The sequence below is a fragment of the Globicephala melas genome, chromosome 8, assembly GCF_963455315.2.
Source record: "Globicephala melas chromosome 8, mGloMel1.2, whole genome shotgun sequence".
Lineage (NCBI taxonomy): Eukaryota > Metazoa > Chordata > Mammalia > Artiodactyla > Delphinidae > Globicephala > Globicephala melas.
The window spans coordinates 48,152,167-48,173,753 of NC_083321.1; the positions used below are offsets into that span (position 1 = coordinate 48,152,167).

The 21,587-nt window shown below is 49.1% G+C and overlaps 3 protein-coding genes across 3 annotated transcripts in view; 1 reads left to right on the forward strand and 2 right to left on the reverse strand.

The window, feature by feature from the left end:
- DNHD1 (dynein heavy chain domain 1) overlaps nucleotides 1-5,775 on the reverse strand; it is a 66,241-nt gene extending 60,466 nt beyond the window's left edge. The window contains 2 exon segments of the mRNA XM_030831243.2: nucleotides 1,538-1,711; nucleotides 4,985-5,775. Of these exon segments, the coding sequence (XP_030687103.2) occupies nucleotides 1,538-1,711; nucleotides 4,985-5,481 (671 nt within the window). The 5' untranslated portion in view covers nucleotides 5,482-5,775.
- Nucleotides 1,578-15,060, reverse strand: TIMM10B (translocase of inner mitochondrial membrane 10B). The gene is made up of 7 exons (XM_060303579.1): nucleotides 14,961-15,060; nucleotides 14,674-14,769; nucleotides 13,162-14,476; nucleotides 9,456-9,567; nucleotides 8,501-8,742; nucleotides 7,813-8,244; nucleotides 1,578-1,711 (listed from the first exon to the last, which is right to left on the reverse strand). The coding sequence occupies exons 1-3, from the start codon at nucleotides 15,003-15,005 to the stop codon at nucleotides 14,300-14,302; spliced, it is 318 nt and encodes a 105-aa protein (XP_060159562.1). The 5' UTR covers nucleotides 15,006-15,060; the 3' UTR covers nucleotides 1,578-1,711; nucleotides 7,813-8,244; nucleotides 8,501-8,742; nucleotides 9,456-9,567; nucleotides 13,162-14,299.
- A 113-nt stretch (nucleotides 15,061-15,173) lies between these two features.
- Nucleotides 15,174-21,542, forward strand: ARFIP2 (ARF interacting protein 2). The gene is made up of 8 exons (XM_030831235.2): nucleotides 15,174-15,303; nucleotides 16,107-16,247; nucleotides 16,505-16,601; nucleotides 17,332-17,450; nucleotides 17,627-17,848; nucleotides 18,367-18,524; nucleotides 18,674-18,848; nucleotides 19,292-21,542. The coding sequence occupies exons 2-8, from the start codon at nucleotides 16,149-16,151 to the stop codon at nucleotides 19,445-19,447; spliced, it is 1,026 nt and encodes a 341-aa protein (XP_030687095.1). The 5' UTR covers nucleotides 15,174-15,303; nucleotides 16,107-16,148; the 3' UTR covers nucleotides 19,448-21,542.
- The last annotated feature ends 45 nt before the right edge of the window (nucleotides 21,543-21,587 follow it).

The window sequence follows — 21,587 nt, forward strand, 5'->3', positions numbered from 1 at the left end:
GGACGCCAGCCCTAGAACTAGAGGAGCAAAAGGAAGAGGTTTCTCTAAGAAGGAGATGCTGCCTGGCTGTTACTAGTATATAAGGAGTTTGCAGGGGTGTGTGTGTGGGGGGGTGCCTTGCAGAGCGGTGACTCAGAACTCTGATGGGAAGATGCTACCCAGCTGGCGTTGGTCCCTCTCAGGATCAGAGGAGGCTGATTCAGAAACTGGCAGCTGCTGCCAGAGTGAAAGACATGAAGAACAAGCAAAGGAAGGACAGAGTCCCTTCTCCTCTCATCCTGCTGTCCAGTCTCCTTCTAGCACCCCCTATTAATCGAACCTAACAGGAAGCTGGCTGAAAAAGGAGAAATGAAGTTTGCAGTCCCAGCCCCAGTATTACAAAGCAGGGAGAGGAGAGCAGAACTAGAGCCAAGAGACCATTGCTTAATAACTGGCACAATGCTCCCAGTGAACTTTCGTTAAATGAACTGATCAGTAAATCAATGGATGGTACAGCTCACTAGCGCTACCTACGTTCAGGAGGAAGAGGTCAGTGTATGCAGGAAATAAGGCTCCCTGGGAGTGGGTATCAGATACTGCTTACCAGTGAGACAGTCCTAGGTTTAAGTCCTTTTTCCATCACTTACTATGTGGTCTTGGACCAGTTACTGAACCTCTCTATGCATCAGTCTATTCATCTCATATATGGAAATAATAATGGCACCTATCTGGTAGGTGGGGATTAAATGACACATGGATATAGAAAAGCTTGATTAATGGTAATTGTTATTGTTATTTCTGGGAAGAGAAGAGACTTGAATAAAGCATTTAAAAATACTAAGATTTGGATCTAATGGAAGAAAGTGAATGAATGCCTCTCAAGTCATGTGGATTGAGACTTGTTTTTATCGCACAGAGATAAAATTAGGACAAAAATGTAGAAGTAAAAAGAAAGTAGTCTAAGGAACAGGATGCCTTGCAAAACACAAAGCTTCCCTGAGAGTGTAAAGATTTAAACAAACACCAAGATTCTTGCATTGGAGTTAGAAGAGATCACCATTAAATTCCCTTCTGAGGCAATGACCAAATGTTTCTATCACTCTAGGACAGAACAAAGAAGACGGAGAAAAAAGTAGAAAAGAATGACTAAGACAAAAAGCTATGAGAGGGCTTCCCTGGTGGCGCAGTGGTTGAGAGTCCGCCTGCGGATGCAGGCGACACGGGTTCGTGCCCCGGTCCGGGAGGATCCCACGTGCCGCGGAGCGGCTGGGCCCGTGAGCCATGGCCGCTGAGCCTGTGCGTCCGGAGCCTGTGCTCCGCAACGGGAGAGACCACAACAGTGAGAGGCCCGCGTACCGGAAAAAAAAAAAAAGAGTGGAGAGGAAGCTGAGGAGAAGGGAAGACAGAGGGAAACCAGGAGACAGAGGAGAAATGAGAGGGAAGAGGAGAAAGATAGGAGAGGAGCGGGTCTAGAGAGGAGGAGGGGGGTGGGGAGGCAGCACGGGAGGAAGTCCGGGGGCGGGAGGAGTAGGACAGGGGTCTAGGCGGGCGCTCTCACCGAAAGTCGCTGCTGGGAGCCACGTTGAGATAGAGGAAGTGGATCTTCTTCAGGTATCTCTCTGTCTTCATTACGGTCATTATCTGGGTACCCAGGAGGGAAGTCTGCGGTAAGAAGCCAGTGCTTCTTTCTTGGAAGACCTCCTCCCCAGGAACTTTCGAGTCAAGCTGAGACCTGTGTGATAAAAAATCAGGACAGAAGAGGCAGAGCAAAGCGGTCAGGTGGCCACTGTCAGCCAGTGAATGAAGGAGCTAGATCAGGTGCCTGAGAGGACCTGATGTGACCTTGTCAGAGCCTGTCGACCATCTACACCCGAAGGTTCACATACTGAGCAAATACAGCCCATGAGGAGATACAGTCAGGCAACTATATTCGTACACCTGTGTGTGAATAAGCTCTCCCTTTCTGATAAGTGAATAATCATTCTGGATTGATTGTGATTACTATGACGTCAGTATTACATAATACTGAGTAAAAGTAATGGGAATACTTGGCTGTCCCAACTCATCACCTTGCAAGCGCACGGTCCTGGATTTCTTCCCTCTGGCAGCCTTCCTAACATTCTTGATCTCCTATCTTTGCCCCCGTTATACCTGCTTTCCAACCCTGCGTGATCTCCATGCTTGTGATTCTTTCTTACTCTTCCTCTATCATCACCCAACTTCCAGCTTCACATCCATCTCTTCCCAGCCGGGATCCGATGATGCATCCTTCAGCCCACTCAAGCCTGCACCAGTACCAACAATCTTCCTACACTTCTACCATACCAGTCGATAAAATTGGTATTAAAATTAATTATTCAAGAAGCCAAAAGTCAATTACCTGGACTAATAATTTTGGTTAGAGCACAAAAATAAAACTCTGAAAAATTAATCAAAGTATTTTTGTGTCATTAATTGACCCAAATCTAGATCAACAGAACAAGTTACCCCAGGGATACAGTGCAATCCTATTCTAAAGTTCACATCAACGGTAGGGTTTATGATTTTGACGTCAGATCAGGACATCTTAATGGTGTAACTGCTATTAAAGATTCATTTCCTCAATAATTAAAGTGCTACATGATCTAAGTAGGTTCAAAAGATCTCAGAACAAAGGAATGTCATCAGCTCCTCTATAGATTCCTGGTGTCCAGTCTCATCTGTGGGCTCATTCTGCTCGATGTCTTAGTACAAGTCCTCAGGGAGCTACCCCTTGCAGTCTCCTCAGCTGCTATTCCAGGCCTCAACCTACCCACCCCCTCAACCTATGCCCAGCCCTGCTGAGCTCCCAGTCACCTTCTCTGCCTCCATCTCTGCCCAGGGGAAACTGAGGCTCTCAGCCATGAAATAACTCCCTCAAGTTCAGCTGCCTTTCCACACATTTATCTGTACATATTTCCATCCTAATCTTGTCTCCTAATTTGCGAGGAAGGAGTGACTTTCTTCTCTGCAAGGCTAACTCGTCCATTTGTGCTCAGGATCACTTATCCCGCCTTCATGATGTATTTTTTCTTTTTTTAAGATTTTTTTTTTGATGTGGACCATTTTTTTTAAAGTCTTTATTGAATTTGTTACAATATTGCTTCTGTTTTATGCTTTGGTTTTTTGGCCCTGAGGCATGTGGGATCTTAACTCCCCAACCAGGGATTGAATCCGCAGCCCCTGCATTGGAAGGTGAAGTCTTAACCACTGGACCGCCAGGGAAGTTCCCTTCATGATGTATTTTCAATCTCTTCTTCTTTGACTGTTAGCCTATATTTATTCATTCACTCTACAAATATTTATTGAGCACTTACTTCTCAAGCACCGTCTTAAAGACTATAAACATCTCTCCATTTTTTGGAGTCCTACTCAGACACCACTATTCTTTCAATCTGCTGTCCTAATCTCTCTCTTTCCCTTTCAAGCCAAGCTTCATGAAAGAATAACAAAACGTGATTTCCACTTCTTCACCTTCCATTCACTCCTGTATGCACTACAATCTGCCTTCCTTCTCACAAAATGCCACTGAAACCACTCTCACCAACCTCTTCCTTATTGCTAAATTCAATGAGTATTTCTCAGGTTTTTCTTACTTGCCTCAGTAGCATTTAACACTACTGACTGCTCCCTCCTCCTTGAAACTTTCCTCTTTATTTCACCTCCTAATCTTCAAGATATTTTGTTAACCCTAATCTAAACCCAAACTCCTCTGACGTGCTTTCCCCTAACTCTGATGTGTATACACACACACACACACTCCAGAGGAGCAGCCAGGGGAAAGGCCGTGTTCTTTGATTTTTATAGCACTTAACAGAAATCGTCACGATATTTTACTTAAATCAACGTACTTAACATCTATCTCCCTTAACTAAGCTGTAAAACCCCAGGGAAGAGCTTGAGTCTATCTTACCACTTCTGTATCCTCACCATCTAGCAGTTCCTGATATATATTAGATAACCAATAATACTTCTTGAATGTATCAATGCCTGGGAGGCCAGGCCTGGGGAACATGGTACAAATTAAGTCACATTAGCTAGGCCTCAGAGGTTTACCGCCAGCTCCAAAGAGAGGACAAAGAACTTGGCTTCTTGCCAACATCTCAGCCCATTCTCACTCCAGTTAGATTCCCCCAGGGAAAGGAGACTTATACTTAGGGTCCAGGGAAGATCTTTGACAAGAAGAGTCTGCTGGGGTTACTGAAGGCATACACTGTTGGCACTGGCCACCTGTCATCAGGCCCCCAGGAGCCTGCCTATCTGCCCACCAGTAAGACTTCAGGAAAAACTTGACCCCGCCATTAACTTAGAGCAAAAATTGAGAAAGCCAAGCTAGATTGAAGGTAAAACTACCCTTCTTCCCAGACAGTGAATATGTCACAGACAAGCTGGCCAGAGGACAAGGAGAAATTCCAAGATTAGAGTTAGAGAACTCTCAGAAGAGGGGGTCTCTGGAGGCATTCTGAAACCCTGAAGAGAGCAGTGAGAGCCAGATTGGGGAGAAAATCACCTCTCCAGGGGCCAGGATTCCCTCACTCGCAGGGCAGGAAGAAGGCTCTGGAAGGTCAGAATGAAAGTCCTACCTGTCAGTGCTGCCAACTGTAATGTGCCTTGGAGCTGGCTTAGTTCACACAGACATGAGTGGGAAGGGTCCTCAGACAAGCACTCACCTAGGAGCATCCCGAGGGAAGGACCTGGATCAAACATCCGGCACCCAGCACTAGGGAGGCCCAGAGGCCAGACTCAGGGATTACGAACAAGTGAGAAAAACAACTAAGCGCTATATGAAAAAGAAGTCTAGAAACTCTGGACACTCAAGCTATTGTCTGAAGCTTTGGCTTCCTCATCGTTGACTTTTGATTTTCATTCATGTCTGCATTTCCCTATGGGGATTAACACTGAGACCGCTGGGTTTATTTTGCAGACAGAAAGGAAGAGGGTTCTTCCTCTCTTTTGCTCAAAGCCCCAGACTAGGTCCCTCACTTACTTAGTCTCTCTTCTTCCGACAGGCTCCTCTTCTGCGTTGTCACCGTCACTGCTTTCATACTGTACAGGGATGTCCGTCGCTAGTGCCAAGGGCAGGAGGCTAAGGCCATCTAGCCAGTGGGCCTCTTCCAGGGCCACCTCAGTACCAACAATACCCAGGCTGTGCCGTAGCTCAGGCAGTGTCAATGGTCGAAGCCATGTGGCCAGCCCCTCCTCTACTTGCTGCCCTCCCCACCGGGCCTGCACAAAAGGGCAGGCTGGGCGTGGGGGCCCGTGATGGAACCTCTGCTTCTGGGGATAGCAGTCAACATGGGAGGTGCCCTCTAACAAAGAGGTGTCTCGGGGAAAGGCCTGGTCCATGGCACCTAGCAGGTCCAGCTGGAGCTGGGCCTGGACCCAGGGTGCCCAGCGGTATAGCCGCTCCAGGAAAGGCAGCAAATCAAGGCGACCAACAAGCAGCGCACGATATGGAGGCAGCAGACCCAGCACTGCGTACATGTAGTACCAAGCTGCAGGGCCGCCATCCTGCAGCACTGCTGAGAACAGAGTTTGGAGCTCAGCTACCAGGAGCTCCAGCACTGCAGGCCGCCCTGGCTGAGTCACTGCCTTCAGAAACTGCCTCTGTTTTCCCTGACAGGCCCAGCGCTGCTCTGCTGTGTCTAGGACACCTACAGAGTGCCGAGATTCAAGGGCTTTAGCTGACGCCTCTTCATCCGAGACCAAGAGGAGCCAGGCATTCAACTGCCGTCGGACTGACCCTGCCCACTGCTCGGGATCCGACTGCCAGTTCCAGGTTCCTAGTTGCTGGATCTCACCTGCTTAGTTCAGCCCAAGAGAGGGCAAGAGAAGGGGGCTTAGGCTCTGGGCAGGGTCAAAGGGATTGGGAGAAAGGGGAAGGGAGGGACTTAGGACAGGAAAATGGATGGAGCTGCAGGACAGAGCTAGACCAGCAGAGGGCCTTTCCTGAGACCCTCAACCGACCCCACAGATTCCCCCCAAGACTGCTAAAAAGCAGGCCCAGGACAGAGGTAGGGCCCTCCCCGCACAAAAGTCCCTTCCCACTGCCCAGAACACTGTCCCCTCACCTGGCCTAAGGGTCACAGGAGGCAAGGGAAGGGAAGAGAACGGCATCTGCTGGTGAGGTTTCATGGGGAAGTGCCTGCTGGAAAAATGGATGAACTTAGACTCGGGTCCCAGGCACAGGCTCGCTCTACTCACAGCCACCTCCACCCAGAGACTCGCACACACACGTGTGATCACTTGTAGACACACACACACCGAAAGGGCTCACTCAGAGGACCTTAGAACAGCAGGGAACTGTCACTGGGATTGGAGCCTGGCGATCGCCTGAAGGGAGGAACAGGTCGTCACTCAGAGGCAGCAAAGCCCCAGTCCCATTTGCCCATGGGCTGAGGGATGTGTTGAGGACAGAAAGCAGAGGGGTGGGTACAGAGAACTACTTGGTTGGATGGAGTGGGGCCCGGGGTAGACCGGAGAGGGCCAGGCTGGAAGGAGGAGGAAAGAAGGAAGAGGAGGGGAGGAAAGGGAGGGGAGGAGGGTCCGTAGGAGCGCAGGAGAAGGGGACACGCCTGGGGGCAGTGGCGAGAGTGGGTGTCTAGGGGGCGGTGCGAAAGGAAGCTGATGCCCAGCAGCAGACTCACCCGCAGCCCCACCCCCTCCCAGCGGTTAGAACAGTTACTGGATCGCTTGAGGCCCGAGCCTCCTTTGAGAGCCCGGGCGAAACCAGAAAGGGGCGGGGCCTAGGGGGGAGGGGCCGAGCCCAGGCCCAACCTACAGGCTGCCTGCCGGCCTTGGGAACAGGCCGTCTGACCGGTTGGGTCTGGAAAAGAGCTACTGGTTGATTTGGGGAAGTCGCAATCCTGAGGGCGTCGTGGGCAGGTGTAATGCACGTGCCTGTTTATCTATTACTGAGCCTGTAAGCTGCCACGGGCACCAGCAAGCAGTCTTTGGGACACTCCCCAACCCGGGCACCAGCAAGCAGTCTTTGGGACACTCCCCAACCCGACACACACTCGCAAGTATCTGCCTAGCCCACCTCACCCCCTGCAAAAAACCCAAACAAGACACACTCCTTGATCACAGGGAGCTCAAAATTGGGGTTGGAGGTGGGGGGAACGCCTGAATGATTACAATGAATAGAAACTCAGCACGTGATAGAGTCCCACCTCTGCTTTATAAATCTGATAAGAATCCCAAACTTAAAAACTTAAAATGTCCAAAACCAGACTCCTAACTGCCTCCTTCCAAATAAACCTGTTCCTTTCACTGTCTTCCCCATCTCAGTAAATACCAAGTCCATTTTTCCAGTTGCTTGGGTCAAAATTTAGCGTCACCTTTGACTCCCCTCTCCCCCCACACACATCCCATGTCTAATGCTTTAGCAAATTTTGTTAAGCTATAGCTTCAAAATATATCCAAAATCCAACTATTTCTCACCACCCTAAGAGCTAAACCTTGGTCTAGGCCACTATCACCTCTCACCTAGATTATTCCATAGACTTCTAACTGGTCTCTGTTTCCTCCCTTGCCCCTACAATCTGCTCTTTTCAGAGCAGCCAGTGACCTTTTTCAAATACAGGCAGATCCTATGACTCCTCTGCTCAAAACTCACTAATGCCTTATCATCTCATTCCCTCAGGAAAGCCAAAGTCCTACACAGCCTACAATTTGCTATCTCATCAGCTGGCTGCTACCTCTGTGGCCTTTTGACCATCTATCCCTATTCACACCACTCCTCTGTGCCTGGATCACACTGAGCATGCTCCCCCCCCCCCCGCCAGAGCCTTCATACAGTACATCTCTGCTTACGGTTCATTTAGAAGACAGAGAAGTTTTCTGTGGCTGTGTAACCAATTGCCACAAACTAAGCAGCTTTAAAACAACATCCATTTAGTATCTCACAGTTCTGTACATCGATGCCCAGCATGGCCTGACTGGGTTCTCTGCTCAGGATATCATAAGCCTGAAAGGTCATCTGGGCTGAGTTCTTGTCTGGAGGCTCTGGGGGAAAATCCTCCTCCAAGCTCATTCTTGTTGTTGACAGGATTCAGTTTCTTGCGGTTGTGGGACTGAGGTCCCTGTTTCCTCCTGGGCCTCAGGGGCCACTCTCAGGTCCTAGAGGCCACCTGTCTTCCTTGCCATATGGCACCTTCATCTTCAAACCAGCAGCAGTGCCTCAAATCCTTCTTATGTTTCAAATCTTTCTGACATTCTCTTCTGCATCCAGCCAGAGAAAACTCCCTGCGTTTAAAAAGTTCATGTGGTTAGGCCAGGCCCACCCGGATAATCTCCCTTTCTTACAGTCAAGTATGTCATATAATACAACCTAATCACAGAAGTAAAATCTGTCATATTCACAGTCCTAGGGATTATACAGGGTGTGTACACAGGGGGTGGGAAATCTTGCGCACCATGTTAACATTCTGTCTACTACACATATGCTGTAATAACAAAAAGACCCCCAAAATACGATGGCTTAAACATAATAGAAGCTTACTTTTTCTCTCACACAACTGTCCAGGAATAAGTACTCCAGGGCTAATATGGCAGCCTTTTAGTTGTTCTGCCTTCTTCAAGGAAGTGGTCCTTATCTTCAAGGTCCAAGACAGTTCACCACCATGTGTGTTGGGCCTCATCCCAAGTAGTGAGATGGGGGAAAGAGTAGGAGAAGGCCCACCCTTACCCTTAAGGGCACAACCTGGCAATGCATGCATCACTCGATCACATGGACACACCTAGCTGCAAGGAAAGTTGCAAAATCTGATCTTTATTTTCAGCCATCATCTGCCCAGGTTAAAGTCAGGGGTTCTATTAGTAAAGGAAGAAGGGGACGATGGATGCTATGGGCAAGTAGAGGCTGATGCCACAGTGAACACTCTTTATCCAGATGTCCACGAGGCTTCCTCCCTCATTTCAAGTTTCTGCTTAAGGAGACCTCATTAGTGAGTTCTTCTCTGACAACCTAGCCTAAAATAGCAACACTGTCCCCAGCTTCCTTATCCTTCTTACCCTGCATTGATTTTCCCCATAGCACTTATTACCATCTCATATCAATACTTACTTAACTGCTTATTGTCTGTTTCCCCTGACTAGAAGCATAAGCTCCACGGTGGCGGTTTCTGACTGCTCTCTGCTGTACCCCCAGCCCCTAGTACTAGGCACCATGAGTAGGTGATCACAAAATATTTGTGGAACAAAGGCATAAATGTATAGCAATCAATCGTCATTAGTGAGAAACAGGACAGACTCTGGAAGTCACACTGACTGGATTGAAAACCTGACTCCACCACTTGCTAGTCATGGGATATTTTACTGCAATTTTATTTTTTTGTGTAAAATGAAGATAACAGTAGTACCTACTTTATAGGGTTGTTGTGAGAATTAACTGAGTTAATGTATATAAAATGCTTAGACTAGAGCCTGGTAGATAGTACACACATGATATAACTGACCTGTGTGAGCTGCGTGCTTTTGTTGTTGTTTATGGCACTCTACCAAGTGCTGTGGACGTAATGGTGAACGAGACATAAAAGGGTTCAATGAGGGCACAAATAAGAATCCTTCCTGGAAAAGGCAAGGAAGAGTTACAGGTAGGCCTTAAAGTTTTAGGCCTTAAAATAATAGTTTTTTCCAGTTATAAAATAAATTATGGGGATGTAATACACGGAGGAGGGAATACAGTCAATAATATTGTAATAACTTTAAATGGTGACAGATGGTGACTAGACTTACTGTGGCGGTCATCTCATAAGGTATATAAATGTCAAATCAGTATGTTGCACACCTGAAACTAATATAACTATGTATATCAATTATACTTCAATTAAAAAAAGTTTTCCAGACAGACAAAGCCAAAAGGGAATTCTGTTCAGTAACCTCTACTGAGCCTTCAACACTACCTAATAATCTAATTATGTTCCTTTTGTCAGTTCACTCTCTCATTCTGTGCAATGACTATTTCAAACCTTCTGCTGTACTTTCTCATCTTCCATTTTCTTTGGCTTTACTCTCTGATGATAACTTCACTTCTGAATTATCAGTGACTAACGCTCAAAATGGGGATGAAACAATCCCAGAAAAATTACACTGAGAAATAACAGGACCTTGAGAAACTTTTAGATTTAATGGCTGGAGGTGGGTAAGCCCGCAAAGGAGGCTAAGAAGCTGTGGCCAGAGGTAGTAGTGAAAACACAAGTGGAATCACAGACACCAGTGAGAGTGTCCATGAGGAACAAGTCGATAGTACCAGATGCCACTAAGAAGTGAAGTAAGCTGAGGAAATAACCACTGGATTCAGGGATATGAAGGCCACTTGGTGAGCTAGGGTGACCTCAGCAAGAACTATTTCAATAGAATAAAGGTTACAGAAGTCAAAATAGGGTGGGGGGAGAAATGGGAATGGAGAAGACCAAAGTATCCACTGTTTTGAGTTTAGCCGTAAAATGGAAAAAAACTGGACGGTACCTGTGAGGTAGAGTGGTTTGTTTGCTGTAACGGGAGTCTTCGGCATGCTTAAACACTGATGAGAATTTAGTAAAGTGGGAAAAAGTCAGAGATCTCCAAAGAAGGAAGGACTAGGATTCAGTGCACAGGAACAGGCACTGGCCATGAGCGATATTTGTCCTGTTTAGACAGGAGGGAAAGAGGAGAGAATGATGCAGATGTAGATGGGTGACCAAGTTTTGAGTTGCAAGATGTTGCGGAAGTTCCTGATAGCTTTTACTTTTGCCTATGAAGTTAAAATAAGGTTACCTGCGGAAAGTGAAGAGAATCATGGGGATAATAAGAGGCTTAAGAATATTGGTTTGGGGCTTCCCTAGTGGCACAGTGGTTAAGAATCTGCCTGCCAATGCAGGGGACATGGGTTCGAGCCCTGGTCCGGGAAGATCCGTGGAGCAACTAAGCCCGTGAACCACAACTACTGAGCCTGCGCTTTAGAGCCCATGAGCCACAACTACTGAGCCCACGTGCCTAGAGCCTGTGCTCCGCAACAAGAGAAGCCACTGCAATGAGAAGCCCGCGCACCGCACCGCAATGATCAGTAGCTCCCACTCACCGCAACTAAAGAAAGCCCATGCGCAGCAAAGACCCAATGCAGCCAAAAAATAAATAAATAAAAATAAATAAATTTATATAAAAAAAGGAATATTGATTTGAAATAGTCATTGCAGGGAACAGGAAAGACGGCTAGAAAAATCTAGTGGGATTACAGGGCCTCAGACTCCATTTGAAGTTGATAACCATGGATTCACAGCGATATAAATCTGCTCTATAGTCATTACCTTGGGCAGTTTTTAGATGTCCAAATGTAGGCACAAATGTTTCATTTTACCCAGGCCCAACAAAGAAATGAGAGGGAAGGAAATTTAGCCTATTCCAAAAGAATTACTAGAATTTCATAAGGACTTTGTTTTTGGCCACGCCCCATAGTGTTCGGGAGCTGAGTTCCTAGACCAGGGATCGAACCCAGGCCCCCTGCAGTGGAAGTGCGGAGCCTCAACCACTGGACGACCAGCGAAGTCCCAAGAATGACTAGAATTTAAGCTCGACAGGAATCTAAAGACAGGAAGGTGTTAATGGAGAGAATGTAGAAGCAATGGTCTGAACGCTGCATTGAAATTTAAAAAAAAAAAAATGGTAGAGGAATAGTCCAATAGACAAAGAGGAAGGAATACAGTCAGTGAATAAGATGCAAGTAATAGTGTTTTGAAGATGGAACAGTTTGGGGTGGTGGACAATGGAAAGGATGTAAGTAAGAGTAGCCGAGACAGAGTAGAAATCATTAGAGATTGGGTCAAGGAACTAAGAGACAAAAAACACTGAACGGACTGTCTTGTGTAACATTAAAGTATCAAGAGGAAGACCAACGGCTAGCTCTGCAGAGGAAAGTAGGAGAGTGGCAGTTACTACAGATAAGTAATAAGAGAGGTGATACAGTTGAATAGGCTCAAAGGAATTAGACTTTGCAAAGGAGTAGGCAGTTAAGTTCTGAAGCCACAATAGCAAGAACAACCCTGTCTCAAATATGTGTTTGTGATAAAGGGATAAAGCTTTGTCAACATTTATCCTCGTGTTGTGCTTGAAACACCACATTGCTCATTATACCAATGGCTAAGACGTCATGGTAAGACCTCAAGGAGATTTCAGTGACAAAGGAAGACGGATAGTAGGAAGAAGGTACTTTTCGTTAAGTATTGAACCTATTTATAAACAGAAAGGAAAGAAGAGATTAAAAAGTCTTGGTGGATCAGACTGAGGGACACTTGTCTTTCCATGCCTAGGGAGAAGTTGACTGCAGATGAGCAGGCAAATATAAGCTCTGGAAGTTCAAAGGACATAGGCTTTAGAGTCAGACAGATCTGTGTTCCTAGCCCTTCTCCAGCAATTACTAATTACGTGACATGGAAACATAGATAATTCACAGTGGAAGTTTATTGCAGGGATATACATAAATATCGATGGAGAAGAATCCTCCCACGATCAGAATATCCCAGGTCCCCAATCCTGTCTCTGGGAATTGCAAAGTTCACAAGCTGCTTTACCTGCATTTACACTTTTCAAGGAGAGAACTTTATTGGGCAGACATGAAGCCACTCAGTAGGAAAGTTCCTGATCAACAACTTTTTTTATTAAGGAAGGGTCTTAGCAAACCTTTCTGTTCAAGATTTGTTCAGCTAATGAGGCAAAAAGCTGATTAGAGCCACTTTTCTCAATAGGTAACTGCGTATAAGGTGGGCTTCTGGTACATACTGAATTCTTGCCTCCTCATCTGTTAAGTGGGGATAATACCAAGACCAGAACCTATACAAAGCGGGTGCTCAACAGATATTTTGAAAGGCAGCCTGGTGTAGTAAAAGATTTTAAAGACAGGTCTGCATTTTCAGACAGGGTCTGCTACCAGAGAATTTCAATGCCCTGATCTGTACAGGAGAGGAAACATCTGCTTTGTGGATGGTTGTAAGTTTTCTTTTATTTCGTTTTTTTTTTTTTTTAATGATTGTAGGAGCCAATGTCTAAGAAGTTCTACTTCCATTTTAAAAATCAAACATGGTCACCTGATGGGGAATAGTCAAGGATGAGGCAGGGGATTAAGGAGAGCAATGAAGGTGTAAAATAACTGCTGTAGTGATTAGGAGAGCAAACAGACCAGGAACTCACAAAGGGTTGCTTGTTTGTAACGAGGGCTTGGTTGAGGTTGGAGATCTTGAATATTTAGTGGCATTCACTACACAGCTTTGTTTTTCTCTAGCAGTGTGAATGGAGGAACAGAAATGTTAAAACAGCTGATACAAAAAGGACACAAAAATGGCAAGAAAATTCAGTGATGTATAGGCCACTCAGATTGCTGAATACAGAAGTAAATTCCACACGGAGGGAAATAATGAGGAAAGAACAGACAGGCTGGAATTAGAAATCACAGAACAGGCACAGTGGGAACAGTCTGGGGTAGAGGAAGAGATGGAATCAGGAGATTACAGACAAGCAGTGAGACATTAAGGTAACATTCAAGAAGTCCTGAAGATTTGGCTTTCTTCCTTTTTTCCCCATAACCATCACCATCTACTTCTCCCTTAGGTTTTTATCCCTCGAGTCTGACTGTATTGCAGAATATGGTTCCACAAGTTTTCCCCTTTCTGACTGCTCCTGAAGACAAGCACACAGATCTTCTTTGTTTAAAGATTTTACTGCTCATCCTAAGAAGACAGAAAATATTAAGTAAGTAACAACTTGAGGAAGTGGTTGACGTTCCAGAACACCCCAGAATTCTTACAGGTTTCATCTCTGTCTGAGGCTACTGACTTCCCAGGAGGTAGCGCCTAAAAGCCCTGTGGATTCTTAATCTGCTGTCCTTAGATATCTCTAAGTGAGCCATTTAAGTCAGACAGATTTAAGGACAGCTAGACAGAGTTCCCATTTTCTGTCATCTGGGCAGAAACCAACTTCTTGTCGCTATTACCAGTCTTAAAATTGTACCCACAGATGTCGCTTTAACCAGGTGCCTGGGAATGCTGACGTTTTCCTTCTACACATTGAAGGCAATTTCTCTGCTGCCAGGGCTGAAGCATCCTGACAGAATAATAAAGATGGTGTCAATCAAGTGGGCAAAGCTTCCTTGCCCAGAATATAAACCAAACAAAGTAAAAGTGGGTTTATTAGCTCCAGGAAAAGGAGCAACCGTACCCAGCTCTCAGGCAACTCCTCACTTTCTATATACAGGTCGCACCCAGCCCAAGGTCCACTGGCTCCTTAAATATGAGGGTCCATCCAGTGCCTCCCTTCCCGGGGTTGGGGACGGCTAGCTCCCTGATGGCGAGGTTTCGGGCTGTTCGGCAGCAACACCTGGCACAGATGAGGCAGCCTCGTAGTCTGCGATGCGGCGCTGTACCAGGGCAGGCATGAGCTGCACGTAAGCGGCCATGAGGCGGTGGTTGGAATGGATCAGCTTCCCAGCACAGCTGTGCAGACAGGCCTCCTGGAAGGAAGACAGGGTGGAAGTAGAAGCCAAAGGTGTCTCGTCAGGTCCGTCTCCTTCCTTCCCAAATTCAGCCTAGGGGCGAGGGTCGCAGAAAGGCCAGTGCCAGAGGTAGGGGAAGTGGCGGAACAGGGAAGCAGTCTACGGTTAACTCTGAGGATCGAGGGTAATCTCCCTACTCGGTTCCCCCACCTAACCTCCTCAGCATCCAGAGCTCGGTGGTGCAGGCTGGGCACGCAGCGCTGGAAGCAGAGTTCCGTCATCCGATTGTAGACCAACAGGAAGTCCCGCAGCTGGGAAGAAGGGGGACAAGGAACTCAGCGAAGAGGGGCCACATCTCAATTCAAGGCCGCGCCGCCCGAGCTTTCCCAGGACCGCACCCCATGGCCCGACGTTCCCAGCCCTCTGATGCCTGGTTCCTTGGGGTTCCCGCCATGCAGACAGGGATGCTAGCTGAACGCGTGGCCCCAAAGCTCCCACTCACGTTTCTGAGCTGCTGCTGCTGTTGCTGCTGCTGCTGCTGCTCCATCACGCCACCGGCGCGTGCCCTACGTCACTTCCTTCACAGCTTCTCGGTAACGCCCCGGAACTGACCTCTCGTGACTCCCCAGGGACAGAGAGGTTGGCTCCAGGATAGCCCTGCCCCCAGATGCCAACGTCACTTCCGCCCTCATAATCTGCGACGTGGCCGGCTTCTTCTGCCCGTGAGAGGACGTCACTTCCGCCGAGTCCCTGACCTGCTGCTAGGATCGCGACAGGAACTGGAGCCCGAGGTCCCCGCGCGGCCCGGGCCTGGCGCCCTGAGGGGAAGAGCCGCCCGGCCCGAGGTGAGAGGGACGTGCATGGGCGAGGGCAAGTTGAATGCACAAACCTGACGTGAGGGCAAGATGCCTCTGAACCCTGGGGAAGGATGAGGACACACCTGATGCCCAGGTGTATGGGGGGAGGGCGGAGACTCACACACCTGGGGAGACATAACTGACTTTGGAAGGGATCACCTACCTATGTACTGGGAAAAAGAGGCTTTTCCCAGAGGTTGTGAACTTATACCAAGTGATTCAACAAAGGCCTGAAGGGGGAGGGCCCGAGGAAGAGGAGGTGCATGGGATGGAGGAAGGGGAGACCCCCTGCAGGAAGGAGGAAGAAACACTAAAGGAGTGTGAGAGGCCGAGCAGTGGAGAACATACCTGAATGGGGGTACACACCTGAGCCCTGGGAAAGGGGTTCATCTCCTGATGGGGAGAAACACCTGCATGGGCATATGCTTCTTGAGAGCACAGACTTTATCTCTCTTGTTCACTGCTGTTTCTCTATTGCCTAAAATAGTGCATGACACGTAGTAGGCACTCATTAAATGTCTGTTGAGTGAGTGAATGCATGAATGATCACCGGAGTCCTGGTAGGATAGGGGGGTTCATGAGAACATGACCTCAGGTCAGGCACACCTGAGGCCTGGGTGTGCGTGTTACCAATATGCACCTTGGAGGGGAGAAATACATATACTTCAGGGAAGAGTAGTGGCCAAACCCCAGAACACTGAGGCCCTGGGACAACCTCCGAAATGGCAGGGGAGATCTTCCTCTTTGGAGTCCTGGCCAGTTTCCAGAACTGTCTGTGTTGGGCTTTGCAGGGCGCTGGGGTAGAGACTTTGACTCCAGTCCCTTCGCTAGCCATGACGGACGGGATCCTAGGGAAGGCAGCCACAATGGAGATCCCCATCCACGGGAATGGTGAAGCTGGGCAGCTTCCTGAGGATGATGGGCTGGAGCAGGTGCTTCTGTTTGATTCTTCATATTGTTTCACTTGAGGAATCCCAACTCATAAACCCTGAACCCTCGTCCCTATTCCAGTAGCCTTCCCCTAACTTACCTAATCTCCCTTCAATCTTTTTACAAATCTTTGTTCTGATTCTGTGCAGACTTCCCTTGTGTGCTCTCTCTATGATGCTTCAATCCAAGCTTGTTTTCACCCCCAAAATGCTTCAGCTGCCCCTATGTTCCTGAAGCCCCCCTCTTCTCTGGCCTATAGGACCTCCAGCAGGTGATGGTGTCAGGACCCAACCTCAATGAAACCAGCATTGTGTCTGGTGGCTATGGGGGCTCTGGTGATGGACTCATCCCCACAGGTATGAATGATCAGAACAGGACAGGAAGCCTGAGTGGAGAGGGGGAGAGTGGTGGTTCTAGGGAGCATAGAGTATGTCTAGGAAGGCTTGAATTATGTCTGGAGATCCTGGGAACCTCTGCTAGTATGAACCCTATGGAATCTCAGCCCAAGGCCAGTTCCCAGAGTTGTCCATCTGCTCCCACTTGTCATTTAGCCCCACTTGTCCTTTCTCTGCTGTCACCACCTAAGTCAAGCAAAGAACTCTTTCACAGGCCTCCCCTGCCTGCTCTGGAGCCTGAATCTGATTTGGAACTTTGTGAGGCTTCTCAGGGTTTTACTTTAGACTCTAACATTTAGAGGAACAAACAGCTCTGAATCTCACACTGACTAGTATCCACGTGGGAATGTCAGCCGGGTTTTCTGTTTGATGGACCCACTATCCTTGATCAGTCACCCCATACTCAGCCTATTTCCTGCTGTTTTCTCCACCCCTGTACACTAGCAACTCCCTCTTCCCTCCTTCTTCAGTCCCCACCGCCACTTCAGAAGGAGGCCGGATGTATATTGGGTTTTGGGTCTCAGGGCACAATGTATGAGTTCCTCCTAGTGAGTAGGAGAATCTAATTGTCTCTAGGTTCTGCTCCTTCAGGGAAGTCATTTTCATGTGCTGGGAGGGAAGTATGGGCGGAACCACAGAGGTGTCTGATTGTATCTGAGAGAGGCTGGTGTCAGAGAACTTGGTCCTTTAGGGTCTGGCCGCCATCCATCTCACAATACCAACTCTGCTGGCCCTGGAGATGAGGTGGCTCGGGGCATCGCTGGAGAGAAGTTTGACATCGTCAAGAAATGGGGCATCAACACATATAAGGTGGGATTCAGGCACCTCTCCCTTCCCCCAAACTCCCCTGGGTACCTTTTCCCCATCTTCCAGATCCTAATGTCCCATCTGTGGCTGAGACTAGGAGCCTGGGGATGCTGGGGTAGGTACGTTTTGGGAGGACAGGGTGCTAGGGTCTCTGACCTATTCCCTCACTTCCCAATCAGTGTACAAAGCAGCTGTTATCAGAGCGATTTGGCCGAGGCTCCCGGACTGTGGACCTGGAGCTAGAGCTGCAGATTGAGCTGCTGCGTGAGACGAAGCGCAAGTATGAAAGTGTCCTGCAGCTGGGCCGGGCACTGACAGCCCACCTCTACAGCCTGCTGCAGACCCAGCATGCACTAGGGGACGCCTTTGCTGACCTCAGCCAGAAGTCCCCAGAGCTTCAGGTGCCTCATCCAGGCCTGAGAGGGTGGGGGGCTGGGCCCGGGCCCGCCAGGCAGTCACCCCTCAGCCTCCCTCCCTCCTGCAGCCCAGAGGGAGAATCCCTCCAGGGCGGGCCCAGCTCTGCCCCCAGCAGCACCCACCTGTGGAGGCAGGGGCTTGTACGGAGGTCCAGAAGTTGGAGGGGGTGGGGCAGGCGGCACACCAGGTGCCTCACAAGTACCCCTCTCTGCATTGACAGGAATGCCTTCAGTGCTCAGCCTAATCGGAGCCCCTCCTTTGCCTGCTGCACTAGCTTTCCCTACTCCAGTTCTGTGAACTTCATCTGAGGCCCTCACTCCCACATTCCTGTCCCAGGCATCCCCAGGGCAGCCCCACTAACTTTCTGGCTAAGAGAGCCTTGCTGGAGGCAGTGCTGGGTTGTTCCACTTTCAATGGCTGGTTCCTCCCGGGAGAGGAGGGGAAAGAAGGGCCCTACAGCCCCGACTGTTACTCAAGGCCTGTCCCTCCCTTCTGCCCTCAGGAGGAATTTGGCTACAATGCAGAGACGCAGAAGCTGCTGTGCAAGAATGGAGAGACGCTGCTAGGGGCTGTGAACTTCTTTGTCTCTAGCATCAACACGTTGGTAACCAAGACCATGGAAGACACACTCATGACTGTCAAACAGTATGAGGCTGCCAGGTGTGGGCACTGGCAGGGCCTAGGGTTTGGGGCATTTGGCTGGCATGGGTGGAAGTTTGAGCTTTAGGGGCACAAGAATTGAGAAAAGAAAGGAGAGTATGTGTGGAGGGCAAAGGGGTGGAGACCAGCCCATATCACCCCCTCCCCAGGCTGGAATACGATGCCTACCGGACAGACTTAGAGGAGCTGAGCCTAGGCCCCCGTGATGCAGGGATGCGCGGTCGACTTGAGAGTGCCCAGGCCACTTTCCAGGCCCATCGGGACAAATATGAGAAGCTGCGGGGAGATGTGGCCATCAAGCTCAAGTTCCTGGAAGAAAACAAGGTGCTAACCCCACCCCTTTGACCCAGCCCACCTTCCCATCTGTAACACTGACCTCACCCCCCCCCCCAAAAAAACCCTCCCCATTATTGGATGGGGAAATGCGGCCTGGCTAAGGAGTGGGATCTTCCCCAGCCCACTCAAGCCCTGGGCCTTTCCCGTCACCCTCCCTCTGATCCCCTGAGGATTTGACTGCTGATCCCAAGAACATAACTGGGAAAAATCCACCCCTTAGGCTTGGGTACCAGAACCTCTGGCCCTGCCAATCAGGTCAGGTTTCTCCTATCACACTGGCTTTTATCCTTTGGCTCCCTTGATGGAGGTCAGCCCCCACTCCAAAAGCACGATCAGAGCAGAGTCCATGTGCCCCTGGTCTGGGCTCAGGCTCACAGCCCCTCAGGAAGGGCGTCTGAGTCCAGTCTCAGCTGACCTTGCTGGCCCCCCAGATTAAGGTGATGCACAAGCAGCTGCTGCTCTTCCACAATGCCGTGTCAGCCTACTTCGCTGGGAACCAGAAACAGCTGGAGCAGACCCTGCAGCAGTTCAACATCAAGCTGCGGCCTCCAGGAGCTGAGAAGCCCTCCTGGCTGGAGGAGCAGTGAGCCACTCCAGCCCAACCTGGCTGTCAAGGACATTGGGAGGGGCAGTCCCAGGGTGGGGGAGATTTGGACATGGGACATCCCTTGCCACCTGCGCTCTGGCTTGGGTTCCCTTTCCCTGGCTGGGGCCTGACAGGAGGTCTGCAGGCCCAGCAGCTGCTGCCCTGTCCTTTATCTTCCTGGCCACTGGGCTTCATTCCCAGATCTTTTCCTTCCACTCCACAGCCAAAGGCTATGACAAAAACCACTCCCTGGCCAATGGCATCACTCCTCAGGCCTATCCCAGTTCCTGGGGTGCGCCCCCTGACCAATGGCAGAGCCTCAAAAGGCCCTGTCAGCCAATGGCAGCTCTTCTTGGGCTCCCCTGGGCCAATGATGTTGCCTCCAATATCCTTTGTCCCTCCTCAATGCGTGCCCATTGCAGAGAAGGGGACTGGGACCAAAGGGGTGGGGATATGGGGAGCCCCATTTCTGGCCCTGCATCTGAATGGGTCTCCCCTCACCTACCCACCCAGTTTAATTGTGCTTAGAGCCCTGGAAGATTGGGACCTAGCACTAGGAATAAACCTTTCATAAAAGCAGGCCCAGTGAGGTCAATTTGTGGGGGACTCTAGGAGGGTGGTCTGGGTAGAGAAACAGTCTAATTACACACCAAAATCCTATCATTTCAGGAGAGCTGGGGCCAGATAGCTGAAGTCACAGGTTTCAGGAACAATCTGAGGGCCTACTCTCCTCCCCCAGCCCCAGTAGGAGCCAAAGCTTTATTTGCCCTTTAGGCTAGCACCAAGATAGCAATGGATCTTAAAACACAGGGCCCAGAGCGGGTTGGGCCCACTGACCTCCATCATCCAATCATTCATACAGCAAATATTTACTGAGTGTTTTTATTTGCCAGGCACTGTGCTAGACCCTGGCGAAACATCAGGGAATAAAACACGGTCCCTGCCCACAGTGCTTACAGCCTAGTGGGGGATAGAGGCAAGTAACTAGGCAACTACAATACAGTGAGAAGTACTAGGATACAGAAATACAGAAGTACAGGGGGCTATGGGAGCACAGAGGAGGGGCATCTAGCCTAGATAGGTGGAGATGGGGATGTCAACTTGAAAGCTGAGACCTGAGGGTAACTAGAGGATAGCCAGGTAAAGAGTAGGGGGAAGATCATCTTAGGCAAAGAGGCCAACATACGTGAAGGCCCTGAGTAGGAACAGGAAGGAATTCAGCTTGGGAAGAATGAAGGGGGAGTGGCTAGAGGATGACTCTAGAGGTAAGGTGGTAGACCATGCTGAGCCTCTTCAGGCTGCTTACGGACTTTTGCCCTTTGTTCAAAGGAGCTGTGAAGCCTTATCAGCAGACGTTTGACGACAGGGGAGTTTAGGACTGAGGAAAGAAGTCTTTGTGAGGCTTAAAATAGTGTTATACAGACCGGAGTTGCCTCATATTGAGTAGTCTCTTAGCCCTGGCCCCATATTCCAAAGCAAGGGTGAACCCTGTCTGAGCAAGCACCAGAGCACCTGCGCTGGGTGCCAGAACTGAGGCAGATGAGAAGTCAAGGCACTTCCCAGGGTCCCTGCTGCATCCCGGTGTTGAGCCAAAATCTGAACCTTGTGTGGTGCAAGAAAGCTCCCCAATAGCACTTTGATTTACTCAGGGACCAGGTACCATCACCCTATGCTCCTTGACCAAGGAATGCTCCAGATTTTTTCAGCATTCTCCCCTACCTCTGGAAGGGTGCAATTATCTGACTGGAGCTTCATTATAGAGTGGGGTGGCCCCTCACTTTATGGGCCACTGGGGCTTTTTCAACATGAAAGGTACTGAGGTTCCATGTGACTGGAGGCAGGACCCATAAGCAGAGCTCAAACCCTTGTTCCAGCACTTTCTGCCTGAGTGATCAGGGTTAATGTCTGGGGAGCCAAGGGCCCTCAGTTATTTCCGTTGCAAAACACGGCTAATAAAAGAAGCTACCTATTAAGATTATGTGTACTAAAGAAGATAATATATGTAAAGTGATTCGTTATGTGTCTGGCACATAATAAGCACTCAGTCCTTGTTAACTGTTATACTTTTTATTATTTTCCACCGGGGCTGCTTTTCCACAAGGTGATGATTCTGAGAATTGCTCTGGTCTTTGGAGGGTGGA